Genomic DNA, 14,329 nt, shown 5'->3' with positions numbered 1-14,329 from the left:
GTGTACTGTCTGACAAATATGCAGTTTCCAAATAAAGCAGACAATCATCCATAAACAGGACTTTGAGGCTGAGAATTAGCACCTCATATAAACGTTGCTCTTCTTAAATAATCAACTTATGTACGAAGACCAGCCACTGACTTCAGAGATAGAAATCAGCTAACATAAAAGTCTTCGAGGTGGTATTGAGAAGTACAGAACTGGGGTGTCAAAAGGATTTCACAACCTCGTCTTTCCAGTGAAATTAAAGAAGGCTATTCATTCTGTACACGTTAGCTTTTTTTGTTACACCCACCGAATGGTAACCCGATTTCACAAACGTAACTTTTATTAAACAGTGTTTTTTTTTTTTAATGCGAAAAAGTACACCACTTTTTGTAGTACTGCTTCACTCTTTGTAGTACTGCTTCACTCTTTGTAGTACTGCTTCAACTAGGCCTATGTCACAGGCGAGTGCTTTTATTAGACGCCAACAACTGACTCCAAAGGCAAATGCAAAGCCTAGAATCAAAACTAGACAGCTCTCTTGTGAATGCACTAATGCTGCAAACAAATGCACCTGCCTAATTAGAGACAGCTGTCAATCCAACAGTCCAAATGTTTTTGAAATGAGGGGACTTTGCTGTTATTTCTAAACTGTTCCTCCAAATTGGATTGAAATTATATTAATTTTAAGCTTACGGCCTGTGCTTTAACCCTAACGTCATTGTATAGTTTTAAATCAAATGTGCTGGAGCACACAGCAACATAATTGCTATCACTGTCCAAATACTTATGGACTCTATTGTAGATTATCACGGTCACCTGGAGCTATGACTTGCCAAGTAAGGCTTGTCAGGAATGAGTTGTTACATCTAATGGTGTAGGGGTTAAGGCCCATCTGCTTTAACATGCTGAGTAGGACATAAAGCTGCATTGTGTTACACGCTGAACTGAAATCAATAAACAAAGTCCGGTAGAGGCTTTGGGGTTTTCCAGATGCTTAACGATAATATGTTATTTGCTGATGATACCATGCTTTCTGAACCTTGCTTTCAGGCAAACTGATAAAGGTCTAACACAGGATTCATGTCTGAATTAATCTCAAGCACACCGTGATCTTTTCAAAACACTTAATTGCTATGGGAGCCAGAGAAACAAGTCTGTAGTCATTGATTTCCTATGGGTAAGGCATTTGGGAAAACGGGGTGATGGCCCTTTTCTACAGGCCACAGTATTTGAGTCAACATAACTTTTTTTTTTTACCATTACATCACCATTCAAGAGTGCTAAGAACTGATTGTTATTTACAGCAATGACCTGGAAGCAATTAGGGTTAACCATGTAGCTCAGGGACAGAACGGCAAGCCTTTTCACCTTGTCAGCTCAGGGATTTGAACTAGTGACCTTTCATTTTCTGGCCCAATGCTCCAGACCACCAGGCCTATACTGCCACCTCATTCTTTTATCAGTTAATGTTACAGCATTGTTGCATCAGGTACCTATTTTGTTCTTATTTAAGATCATTGGGACATATTAGGTGGTGACATTGTACCATGGTTTCTACTTTTGAGGGAAACATTTAAAAATGAACATATTTAATTAACAATGTCACAGTCATTTATCTCTCAAAAATCCAATGCAGACTAAAAAGACTTTTCTCTAGTGTTTTTCGTGACAACTAACTTTGAAAAGGGACAGAATTCTGTCAACTTCATACTTATTATTCTCTACTGAAACCTAAAATCAACGGTAAGGGATCATTTTGAACACGGTTTTACAAAGAAATGCTTAACTTTATTAGGGCAATCTCAGGTGGACCTTCCCACAGAATCACCCCTAGACAACAACAGTAAGCAAACACAGATACTGGCTCGTCCACGATGCAGCGTAACAGGTTGTCTGTGTGCTACTCTCTGAACATTGCTTCACAGCTGTATCAGTGGTGTTATTTTTACCCCATTTGGCTTTGCTTTCCATGACAAACAGGAGGTTCCGCAACCAGCGTGCATCATCCATTTTAAAATAGGCATTAAAGCCTCCGTCAAAGCAGGGAAGAGGACAGCACACATTCCTTGCCAATGAGGGTTCCTGCTCAAGTGTACACAATCTAGTAATTCCTCAAGCAGCGTCGCTTCCTCTCTTTCCCTTCCACCGCCTCCATACCGCCGTCCCTTTCAGAATACAGTTTTCTATGGAAACATGAATAGGTACTCCCCACTGCCCCAGAGGATGCCGTCCCATGATCAACACAGGGTAGCAGCAACTTCATAGTTCCAGGAGCCATTTATATCAAAGTCTACTGCTGAGCAGAACTGGCACTCCTGAAATAAGATGTGGGTTAGGCTACCTTTAGGGAACTGAATAAAGAGGACAATGTTAACCTTTCAATCTACATAAATACTGTAGGTTACAAATTCCGTATCTCTTATTCAACATTGTCATGAGTCATTAGAAAATACCTCTTTTAGAGTAAATGAGGTGGCCAATATCTGATGCTTCGTCTACACTTTGAATAACAGAATAAAAGTAACGTTAGGCTAACTGCACATACATACATACACACACACACACAAACATATATATACACACACACACAAACATATACACACACACACACAAACATATACACACACACACACACACACACACAAACATATACACACACACACACACAAACATATACACACACACACATACATAAATAAACACACGTACCTTTAACTTGACTCTCGTAGTCAGCAATTATTTCTTTATCCTTTTTGAACTTTGTATTAGACATGTTCAAGTTGATTCAGAGCAGTTAGAAAGTTAAAAAAATACGAGTGGACAAAAAAGGCTTTTGATCTGCTACACGCCTATAACATCCGACGCATCATACACAGATTGATGTAGTCGAACAATTTGTAGCCAAAAAAAATAAATCAGGGCCACGACCTAAACAGTCAACTTTCAAGAAAGAGTTCTTCAAGAAATTGTTTTATTCCATTGTTTTCCTACACCAGTAGCATATTGCAAGAAAAGATTAGCCAATGCGAAATACTAATATCAATTAATGAAATAACTGCTGGCTATGCCACCATAGGCAAAGCGGTGATGTCGAGACGGTCCAAAAGCATAACCTTTGCTAATCAGATAATCCACGCAGTTAAGAATAAAATCTTCAAAACATGTACAGAAAGCACGCGGTTTTATTGCACGCGGGTTACCAAGGTAGGCAACAGTAAATCGACTCGTGTCCTTTACTTCCTTTGGTGCTCTCTAGTTTCCCAAAGCAAGACTTCCCATTTGCCTCGTTGTTTTTTCCAGACAAGACTGACTGCAGCACAGCTGCGGGAGAGTCACTGTCGAAATGGGAGGGATCGAAGAGACATAGCGGAAACAAGACATGGATTGACATGATCTTCGTCTAACCACTATTGATGAATGTTTTCGGGATACTATCAAAGATTGAAACATAAGCGATAATATTGGATAATATCCGATCCCTGCTGTACTTTTCCCAGGCATATTGGCTACAGTGTGTCATCCACACCCTACGCCCCAGACAGCGTTTATAGTTCACATTTTGTCTAAGTTGTTCTATAGTGACGTGACAATGAATTATTATACAAAGTAACTACCAGGGATCCTTTACATCGGTAAAATACAGTATGGTTTCTACACTTGAAAAGTACGTAATCGGAAAGAAAACCAGCACATAACATAATTATTTTACATTGACTCTTTCCATTAGAAGCCATGAGCCATTTGTCCTATGGTGTGTACTGACAAATGTAAATGAGCAGAACCTTAAATTACACGTATTTGTAGACTGCAAATGATATGTCACATCCAAAAGTATTTGAAACCTGGATAAACTTGAAATAGCTATACAATTTATCATTTAAAAACGGAAAATGCTATACTAATAGTTTCTCAGATAATCCCTACCTATAACACAGAAAGCTCTCGTTTAGTTTTCAGAATAATTTATAATAATAATTCTGTGAAAGTTGTTTAAATCAAACACACGTGAACCTTCAGAGAGGGTAGCTATTTTGGTTAGGTAGAAACACTGTACATTCCCCAGTATTTATCTGAAGGGTACAAAACGAGGAATATGTTCTCGAGGTTAACGGTTTGAACACTGAACGGTTCTGAAAACTTGTGGGTACATTTCTGCCTCCTGTTAGGGGTGCGTCGTGTTTGCCCAAAATCTATGTTGTTGAACAGACTAAGGAATATTTGCGCTGTTTGGTGGGTGTGGCTTGAAGCAATGAAAGCGTTTTATTACTGCCAGAGCATACACCGGCTGAAGTGGTCCAACTGTCTATAGCGTTTCTTTTTAAGGGCGCCTTTTCCTCAATGCTTTTGCCAAATCACTAGGCCGTGAATGGCTTAGGTTCAACTCGGGCTTGCTTAATAAAACTGCAGTGTCATGGTGGAACATGCAAGTACGAATTTTATTGAATCTTCAATACCTTGTGTATCCTATTCACGACAAATAAGAGCTTGAAACTTGATTAATAATGTACATTAATAAACGTCACTGCCCATGCTAACTTGTTGCTATACTAACATGGACCCAGCAAAACAATGATGGAGGCGTACAGCGCCATCTCCTGGAGATGGTATTGTGGTGTCATTGTAGTCAGTCTTTTCCTGTAATGTCCTATTCAATAGCCATTAAAAAATATAAATGTTTTAATAGCAAGAAAAACATTGTATAATATTTCACAGAAATAATGTATCAGGAACCGTTCTTCATTTTTCAAACTAAAATGTACTGTATTGGCAGCATAAACACATCATAAATATGGTTTCTTTGTTAGCATTTGCAGATTATAGTGTGCCACAATTGGATTGTAACTAGACCTACTGCTGTTACAACAGACCCTAAATAAGTTTAATAAACATTAAGGGGAAACAGATATCCGATCGATTAAAATAAAATAACTGGTCTGGGCCTTACTAAAAGGTATATTACAATGTTCAAATAATTCAATAATTGAAACCACCAACCTGTTATTTAAAATAAGATGACTCCATCTTGAAATATATCTTTGCATCTTTCAGAAAACAGTGCATTTCTATATAGTGTTTATATATACACTTCACATTAAGTGGTTCTTTGTGTTGTCCTGTCCCCCAGGCAACTATTTCCAAGTCATTATTGAACATTTTAATTGGTTCACAGCTTACTTACCTGGTTAAATTACAGTTAAAGAAAATAAATAATGGAAAGCAAATATTAATGAAACAAGCTCTACGGACACAATGTAATACAATGCACACACAGCCTGAAATTATTTCTTGGGACATGGAGTAGGTTTTTTTCAGCTTGTCATCACATACAGTAACCCCACGTAAACACCAAGACGTTCTGCCTTATGAGACCCACTTTGTACCTCCTTATGAACATTTGGGGGTTTTCTCTAAAATTATCTTTAAAACTATCAGCTGTTTTTGAAAAAGGCCTCCTCTAAAACTTCTGTGAACCTGTCCTTCATCTGCAGGCGGAAGCTGGTGTACCATTCCAGCAATCTCCTCCTCCTCTCAGTCCTTTCGTCCTGGCTCATCGCTCTCTCCTTCTGCAGAAGGCCAGGCAGCTCTCTCCAGTCCTTGAGGAAGATAAAGGGGGCTCCTGCGGCTTTGAGGAGGCGCAGGGGCGATCTTTGTGCAGAGGAACACCCACCTGGAGTCAGCACATCTTCCACCACCGGCACAGAGCCATATGCACAGGCCTCGTAGATGCGATAGCACTCTGTGTTGATTCCCACCGGGCAGAGAGTGAGATCGCTTTGGGCCAGCGCCGTCTGGTACCATCTCAGACTCTCTGCTGTCTCCTGTGGAAGCCACCTGTGACAGGATGAGGGTTAATTAAATGTAATAGCGTTTTAACAGTGTTATAGTCAGGAATATGTACAGTTCATGTAAATTCTCATTTACTCTTCATGTTTGTAATGCAAAGAAAGGCTAAACTAGTTGTAGACAAGGCATGTCGACAAGAGTATTTCCAGTAAGTGCATCACTAGAGTAAAACAGGATGCAAAGATCTGAGGGAAACCCAGTCTGGTGAATGGATTCGGTGGTCTGCAGTGACAGTGTAACATAGTGACATACGTCTCCCTGGCAGTAGTTACACACTCCTTGTCCAGTCCAGATTCTTTCAGGATTCCCATGAGGTTCTCTCTAGAAGAGTTTTTGTAGACTGTTCCAAGGAAGTTACAGAGGTAAGGCCTGGTGGAACTTGACATCAGGGAGTTTGGCATGACCACAGGAAACTGCCTGTATCTAAAGACAAAAAGACATCCACTGTCAAAGCACCTTTTCTTATGTACTTCATTTTAATTAACTTTTACTGGGAAATATGAGGATAATAAAAAGCCTGGAAATAAACTCAGAGAAGCCCTTCCAATCAGATCCAGGGCCTCTAATTACAAACCTGTTCATAGTGTGACTACTGGACCGCCTGTACACAAAACAATGATCAAAATGATCCTAGGTTAGCATTTCTACTCTGAAACCCTTCATGGAAACGGATCAAATGACCTACGTGGCTACTCCAAGGGGCCACTGGAAGACATCCTTATCATTGACCCAGGGGCTGTCATAGACCAGGAAGAGCAGGTCCACAAAGCCCCCGTGCCTCCTCAGGTAGGGGCTGATCCAGTCGTTGGTGCAGCGCTCGCTGCCCAACAGTACCACGGCCACCCGGTTCACAGCGTGGACCTGCATGAGGGTCTGGATGTGCTGCAGCCAACGGGTGGCGTAGGCAATCTTTTGCTGCTCCCGGCCATTTAGCACCAGAACCACACTGTCTGTGTCCAGAGGAACGTGGCCCTGGATCACTGCAGGGCCTGTGTAGAAACTATAGAAAGACCCCAAAAGGAGGTGTCATGATAGTGATATTAGCCAGGTCATATGTCGTATTATTTTATCAGTCAACTGTGATGGCTTACCTGAAATCAATCTTCCCTGCCTGCATCTCCCCTTCTCTCCACTGTGCCATTTTATCGGCGGGGGTCAGGGGCCCTTCTAAAATATGTTCCCAAAGGTAAAGTCCTGAGGAACAAATGCCAGTTTAACACCATCACATTTTCAAACTGTTACTCTGAGTAGACCCGGAAAGTTTATTCTGGAACAACCGCAAAAAGTAATGTCCTACCAATGGCAGCTTTCCCCCAGATTTGAACTTTGTATCTCTTGGGTCTGTTCTTGTCAATGCGCTCTTGATATTGTCTGAAAGCCTCCCTCCGCTTGTGCAGAGCAGTGAGCCCATCAGCCTGCTCATCCTCCCATGGGTTCCAGACCTCATCCCCAATGTGAGAGGCCACGACACCGTCACCTGTACTCAATGGAGAAGAAAGGGAGATTTATGCAGTTGTTACATAGCTTATATTATAGTTACAGCTAACTCCTTTTTGTGGTCTTATCACTTGTGGTCAATTTGTAGTATACACATAATTATTATTTGTTATTATAAGTGCTTCATTAATACAGAAAAAGTATACATAGTCTTGACGTTTTCTGTCACTCATTTTTAGTGATAATTTTGACTAATACAAATATTTGCATTAATGAAGCACTTTGGTATGCAACCCAAAAAATCTCAGGTGAATAAATATTGTAAAACACTACAACCATTTCTACAGACATATTATGGACAAATTCTTATCTTACAATGCACTCTGATATCCAGCAGATAAGTCCCAACTTGATTTATCGGTTTGAAAGACTACCGAAAAATAGATAATGTAGTCGTCCCTGTCCCCAAGCGACCTGCTGCACATCGAACCTCGCTTTTATTGGGATTGTGATGATTTCTATGGGTAACGTCTCCACCCACATTGTCTTTTTGAAGTAACAGTTAAGTACAGCTTTATGTACACCATATCCTACCAGTAGCCTCGAATGGAAACACTGACAAATCAAGGTTTCTAAAAGTAGCTACCGTACACGCGTGTACGTGTAAATTGACCTTTCTAACGGTTCAAACACAATGCCTGGACTTTTCGTAAACATTTGAGTAAACCTGCAACTCGCTGGGGGCGATGCTAAACGCTAAAACGCCTGGAGATATGGCAGAATGCCCCTTGTTCTTTAGCGTTAGCTAAAACACTTACCTCCGGCAGAGGCTGCAGCTGTGATTTTCTTCACCACTCTGTGGACACGGTTTATAGGCTTCGTATTAAAGAAGACATTGTATGCAGCATACAAGGAAAATACCACGTACACGAAAACAACCAGGATGAATACTTTTCTGTGGTGGATTTTCATGTTATCCCTCTCACGTTACCATTCTGCGCCTGATTAGCAGTTTCAGTGACACCGCCTCTGCAAGTGAGCAGCAGACCACTGTTTACAGTACAAGGACCCAAATAAGGCTGTCATAAGATTTGCCCTAAAAAATACTGTATAAAAATGTTTCTAGATCGTGTAGCATCTAATTATTCTAGTGAAATTAATAGTCAATTTTAAAATGTAGTAAATTATGGCGAATCTTGCTGCATAATATTATCAAAATAATATATTGCGTTCAAAGATGTCGATCAAGACATCTTCCTAAAACAGTCGCAAAGTCAACATTTACAGTATCGAAATGATTTATGAAAACAAAAATGTGTTTTTGTGTTATTAGATTTTAAAAAATAGAAATAGTACAAATAGGTGGGGTTTAACCAGGGATACTTTCGGGGAGATGGGAAACCGCACTGATTTTTCTGAGACCGGTGGTAAACCTTATTCTATACAGTAAAATATGCATTTCATATACTGTGTGTTGATGCCTTGGAACATATTTTAACACCCTAATGAACATGGCACTTTAGTGTTTAGTGGGGTTTAGACAATTGGTCTAAATTATGATCAACAAATAAAGGTAATGAACGCCATTACGTTAATATCTGGAAAAGACTGCTACAATACGTAGGAGACTTTACTTAGGTCATTAGTGATCGGGAGACTTTTTCAGCGTTAAAGATGGGTACAGTAGAGGCGTGTTCACACTGCACCTGCCTCCTAAGCCCAGGGTTAAGCAAGTGTTCACACTTGCATATTTTAAAGTGGGCTAGGACCACCCTTCGCCTAGGTCTAGCAGGCCCTGCTCTGGAGCAGGGTTAGCACCGACCTCTCACGGCTAGCCCAAGAAACACGGTGACAAAATAACCAGTGTGAAACGGGTTGGAGAACAGAAACATAGAACGTTTATTGTCCAGTCACAAAACCTGCCCTTTACACTTAATTTATATATTAAAACCCAGATCAATGGTTTCAATAGTAATTCGTTTAACTTCATAAAAGAAAATCTAATAGTGATGACGTAGAAGGAAATGGGTATCAAGAATGGTGTACTTTCTCGGGTATTGTATCAAAGTTCAAGATTGCAGTACCATGACTTCTCTTTCCTTCAGTGCCCTGAATGTTCAGCCTGAAAAGTTTTATGGACTTCAGAACATCTTGTTAGGCTATAGTTGCAGTAATAAGGGTATATTGCCTCACTGAGAACAGAAATGATTCAAAAATCACACGCACGCAAACACCTTTATCACAGACTCCTTTTTCATTTTTGAAAATGTTCATAATTGATTTAATGCAACAACAGCAGATATGAACTGATCTCTAGTCAATGGTGATAGTAACATCCAAACAAGTATGATGGATATATTTCAGAGATAAGATCCAAAAAAGTTGGGGATTATTGGCAATATACCACAGCTAAGTGCTGGTCTTAGCATGATGCATTTCAGAGTCCTTAGACACAGCACTTAGCCATGATATATTAACAATATACCACAAACAACATGATGCCTTTTTGCTATTATGAACCGGTTACCAATCCAATAAGAGCAGTAAAGAGTGATTTAATGTCATACCTGTGGTATAGTCTCATATACCATGGCTATCAGCATTCAGGTTTCTAACTGCTAAGTTTAATGTGTAAAATAACTTTACAGCCAACCAGCATCCAGAAACCCAACTGCCTGATTTATACATTCTGACAAGCAAGTGCATCAGTGTGGAGCCCAGTTCAACAAGTTTAAACACATTTGACTTTGGCACCAAATAGATGGCAAAATGTGTGGAATTGTTGAATGTGCTATGACCTTGCAGACAGGATTCCTGAAGCTATATAACACCACTGCACACCAGTCCAGGAAAAAAAAAAAACATACTAGGTAAGTGAGAACTTTCTCAGATATGAGCGACAAACGGAAGGACATCATCGTTAACTGATTAAATAACTTATTGGTTGTATATATTTTCACACAATTTTCCAAATTCTAATACAGTTAGTTCATGCATAATCACACAGGAAAAATAGTAGGCACAAAAATCCATGATGTTCAATTTGCATGTCCTCCCCTTCCTTGGGTCTTCATCGTTGAGTACAAACAGCTCCAATTAAAAGTACAGTATTGTCCTTCCTTCTAAAATCCTCCAAGTGAATTAACATAATTTCCATTCTGCTTTGAAGAACAAAAAGTATAACAAATAAAATAAACTTAAGAGAAGTCCCCTCTGATAAATGGTCCTCCCACCAAGGCCCTGTCAGTCCACATAATGCACCTCGGCTTGGAGCTCCTTGGTAACATAACCCAGGAGTGCAGCAGTCACCTGCTGCTTTAAGCTGGCACTGCCCATGACCAGGGCAGTCAGCTGAGCCACGTCTGTCCACTGGACGTCGCCTATGATGGACATGACGTCGTCGTAGAGCTTCTCCTGCTGCATCGGGCTCAGTTCCATGATGATCTGGGGCAGTGGCTTGAACTGTCCGCTGGTCAGCCAACAACCCAGCAGGCCACCCACAGCACCGCCTGACAAGGAAGAAGGACCATGATAAAGAGTTAAAGAGATGTAGAGAAAACGAATCCACAAGGAAGCACTTAATTTCAGTAACTGGTATGTAACTACACGTCGCTGGTTGGTTCTGTGGTGCACTTACTGATGGTGGGCCGTTGAGACAGGTTGCACTGACAGTGGGTCCACATTCACTACAGAATTTTTTTGTTTTGCTTACCACTGTTTGGACGAACTACACGAACGGAGACTACTTCAAGCAGACCACCTGTGCCGAAGAAACCTTCCATCATCTGCCTGAATGACTACCACCCTGTAGCCCTGACCTCCACCATCATGAAGTGCTTTGAGCGGCTGGTCAGAACCCACATCTGCTCCACCCTTCCTGACACCTTGGACCCTCTTCAATTTGCACACCGCCCCAACCGATCTACGGATGATGCCATCGCCCTGACTGCACACACCGCCCTCTCCCGCCTAGAAAAAGGTAACAGATAGGTGAGGATGCTGTTCCTGGACTACATCTCTACATTCAACATGGCTGTGCCCGTTAAGCTCGTTCCACGGGACCTCCCTTTACAATTGGATCCTGGACTTCCTGACGATTAGACCCCAGGTGGTGAGAATGGGCCACCTCACCTCCTCTGCACCGACCCTGAGCACCGGAGCCCCTCAGGGCTGCGTTCTCAGTCCCGCCCTGTACTCCCTGTTCACGCACTTTTGCATAGTTTTGCCGACAACACCACCATCCTGGGTCCCATCTCCAACAACGATGAGACCGAATACAGAGAGGAGGTAAGTGACTTGGCTACATGGTGCCAGGACAACAAGCTCTCTCTCAACGTCTGCAAGACTAAGGAGATGATCTTGGACTTCAGGAAGTGGCAGAGGGGGGGGGGTCATATTCACATCGATGGAGCTGAAGTGGACAGGGTCCCAGATTTTAAGTTCAAAGATGACCTCACCTGGTCCAGGCAACCAGACTTGGTGGTAAAAACAGCCCAACAGTGCCTATGCTTCTCGAGGAGACTCAAGAAGTTTGGCATGTCTGTAAAACTCTCACCAACTTTTTACAGGTGCACCATTGAGAGCATCCTCTCAGGATGCATTACTGCCTGGTGTGGCAGCTGCTCCACTGCGGACCGCAGGGCCCTCCAGAGGGTGGTGATGTCAGCGGAGTGAATCATCAGCTGCCATCTTCCCTCCGTGCAAGGCATCTACCATACACAATGCCTTAGGAAAGCACGGAACATCATCACAGAGTACAGCCAGCCAGGCTTTGGTCTGTTCACACTGCTGCCTTTTAACCAGCGTCAGGACACACTTCCAGACTCACAAATAGCTTTCACCCCCAGACCGTAAGGCTCCTCAATCTATTGATCACACGAACACTTCATATGCTCTGGTCACTTTCATTATACATTAGCACATTTTAAGCAGGTACAATCCGGCACACAGTAGGATTAAGTACAACATGTTTTGGGAGGGTTAAAACAAGCATAATGAGACAAACGGTTATCGTTACTTGTGGTAAAATTCATGATGTCATAGTGACGATGGAAAAGGGGGCGTTTAACTGTATTTGTTTATAAAGTATTATGTCACTTCACACAAAATCCGTAAATTATTTTGTAGAATATGGGGTTATGGATCCGAGCAGTCTCACAGACACAAACCGTTATTCACAGTGGGCTACTTTTGGATGGTTAGGAACTTTCAGGTGACTGAAACCCAAGTCATTGTGACCATCCTCAGGGAACTCACCAACAGCAATGCCCAGCGGGCCTCCAAGCATTCCTCCTGCAAAGGCCAGTCCTCCTGCCGTCGCTGCCCCTTTGGAAGACCCCTTTACAGTGGTCTTTATCTGCTGGTTCGCAGATAACTCGCAACACAGAGCCATGACATCTTTGATTCGTTGTGACATGCTGGGGAACAGAGATAGCGGGTTGAATTCCATGTCGTCAGTGATCCAAAAATCTAACTGAAAAGCTGCATAGTGTAAATGGGCTGAAGGAGAAGAAAAACCTAATAGGGTTTTGCTGGTTAAAGCCACAAAGGGCCAGTTCAACAGTCTGACTCAGCAACTTTTGGGGCTCGAGAAACGGAACCACACTAAATGTATAGAGTGAGAGCTCAGTACAAAGACGGTCATGGGATTAAATTATTTAGCGTTACACGTCATTTGCAAACACTACATTTTCTGCATTATCATCAATACTGTATTCATTAACACAGTCATAGATTTGAGTTTACAATGATATAAAACAGATGTATAAAGGTAATTCAGCATTTCAGTTGGGTTTTTGTATTATTTAAAAAAAAACAAAAGAGTAAAACGAATACTATACAGCAGTATTAAATACAATAATGAGGCTACAATAAAATGATCAATGAATAAATCGACAAGGTGACAGTGACAGTTAACACTTCATGATCATTTGAAACATGTAAGAACAAAACTACAATAAACATTTGGGTAAATTGTGACTCTTTGCCAAACACTAAATAGTTTATATATGTTCGTTTGTAGATCGGTCAGGCGGCAATCACAAAATAATTTTGACCACGACCATAGCGTCGCAATACAATGTTGTAGCTAGAAGAATAAATAATAATGAAAACAACATACCTTTTTTTATGAAGTCAATCCTTATAAAGTGAGTCTCTTCTGGAATTATCTGAACATTCGTCGCCGGAGAATATAATTTGTTTCTTTTTCAAGTGTCATTCTTGAAATCTTTGGAGCCGGTTACGTTCGCAATGCTTTATGGGACTGGTTCACCTCGGCTAAAGTCAGTACATTTAACGTAAAGAGCGATGAGCCAATGAGAAGCGGTGAAAAAATAACGTGTTCATAAAATGTTTCCCAAAAATAATATTTTATCATAGTGACATGAAATTGAAAGTAAAATTACATCAAATAAAATGACATCGCTATTCAATTCGATAAATACAGAGCAGAACATATTTGATACACAGATCTAGTATCAGCTCACTGGCCCGAAAATAACAACAGCGGGAATTTCGGGCGTTTTCGGTCAAAACGAAACCTGATCTAGGATCGTCTCTATCACTCTCTGAGAGCAGTGGACCACGTGGTCAACTGGCAGCGTATTTACACATGTGACTTTTTGACACACCTCCCTCTTTCAGAGTTCTGATCCCTAATAAAGCTAAAATGCCATTTGAATTTACAAAGGAAATATGCAATATTGCTGTGCGGAAAGCATCTGACCAATAATTATACAAACGTACATATTTCAACATTATGCGTAGACTGTTTCTAATGCACATTAAAACGAAAGACTGCACCATTGGTCATTTCACAACTTTCTCAATCCATATGAATTGATGGGGTAATGAAGTTGACACTTCGACATTATATAAGAAAGCTCTGTAAGTGAAACGAACTTACAACTGTTACTATTTTACGTAATTTGGAATATAAGGTAAAAATTGGTTTACATTTTTTAGTTATAGTTTTTACGGCATTTGGGAGAAAGATTATAAGTATATTGTATATCACAAAATATACAGTCAACTTGACTAAAATCTAAAGTGAGCAATT

The 14,329-nt window shown here is 40.9% G+C and overlaps 3 protein-coding genes across 9 annotated transcripts in view; all 3 read right to left on the bottom strand.

The window, feature by feature from the left end:
* The window catches only part of srgap1a (SLIT-ROBO Rho GTPase activating protein 1a), a 115,943-nt gene extending 112,617 nt beyond the window's left edge, over positions 1–3,326 (bottom strand). For 3 of the 6 annotated variants that reach the window (XM_010883340.4, XM_020056798.2, XM_020056799.2), the window contains exon 1: positions 2,698–3,326. In XM_010883340.4, the coding sequence (XP_010881642.1) occupies positions 2,698–2,761 (64 nt within the window). In that variant the 5' untranslated portion in view covers positions 2,762–3,326. The remainder of the gene's footprint in view (positions 1–2,697) is intronic. The other 3 variants (XM_010883339.4, XM_010883342.3, XM_010883341.3) reach the window with 2 other exon arrangements.
* Positions 3,327–4,406: 1,080 nt separating this feature from the next.
* rxylt1 (ribitol xylosyltransferase 1) lies at positions 4,407–8,322 on the bottom strand. Its single transcript, XM_010883344.3, has 6 exons — positions 8,088–8,322; positions 7,130–7,309; positions 6,924–7,026; positions 6,518–6,832; positions 6,085–6,255; positions 4,407–5,820 (listed from the first exon to the last, which is right to left on the bottom strand). Exons 1-6 carry the CDS (start codon positions 8,239–8,241, stop codon positions 5,418–5,420), a joined length of 1,326 nt encoding a protein of 441 aa, XP_010881646.1. The 5' UTR covers positions 8,242–8,322; the 3' UTR covers positions 4,407–5,417.
* Positions 8,323–9,504: 1,182 nt separating this feature from the next.
* On the bottom strand, positions 9,505–13,822 carry zgc:112052 (protein C19orf12 homolog). Of its 2 annotated transcripts, none has more exons than XM_010883345.4 (3): positions 13,391–13,822; positions 12,526–12,686; positions 9,505–10,778 (listed from the first exon to the last, which is right to left on the bottom strand). In XM_010883345.4, exons 2-3 carry the CDS (start codon positions 12,683–12,685, stop codon positions 10,513–10,515), a joined length of 426 nt encoding a protein of 141 aa, XP_010881647.1. In that variant the 5' UTR covers position 12,686; positions 13,391–13,822; the 3' UTR covers positions 9,505–10,512. The 2 variants fall into 2 exon arrangements, with proteins under 2 accessions (XP_010881647.1, XP_019912140.1); XM_020056581.2 differs by lacking the exon at positions 13,391–13,822 and adding an exon at positions 10,982–11,238 and having other exon boundaries at positions 12,526–12,613.
* Between the last annotated feature and the right edge of the window lie 507 nt (positions 13,823–14,329).

Source organism: Esox lucius, chromosome 19, assembly GCF_011004845.1.
Source record: "Esox lucius isolate fEsoLuc1 chromosome 19, fEsoLuc1.pri, whole genome shotgun sequence".
In the NCBI taxonomy this organism is placed as follows: domain Eukaryota; kingdom Metazoa; phylum Chordata; class Actinopteri; order Esociformes; family Esocidae; genus Esox; species Esox lucius.
This window is presented reverse-complemented; position numbering and strand designations above follow the sequence as displayed.

Coding starts and splice junctions, on each gene's coding strand:
- rxylt1 (XM_010883344.3), bottom strand. CDS start 8,241: ATGAAAATCCACCACAGAAAAGTATTCATCCTGGTTGTTTTCGTGTAC. Junction 7,027..7,129: donor CTGGGGGAAAGCTGCCATTG/GTAGGACATTAC, acceptor TTTGTTCCTCAG/GACTTTACCTTTGGGAACAT. Junction 6,833..6,923: donor GCAGGGAAGATTGATTTCAG/GTAAGCCATCAC, acceptor GTCTTTCTATAG/TTTCTACACAGGCCCTGCAG.
- zgc:112052 (XM_010883345.4), bottom strand. CDS start 12,685: ATGTCACAACGAATCAAAGATGTCATGGCTCTGTGTTGCGAGTTATCT. Junction 10,779..12,525: donor CCCGCTGGGCATTGCTGTTG/GTGAGTTCCCTG, acceptor CTTCCTTGTCAG/GCGGTGCTGTGGGTGGCCTG.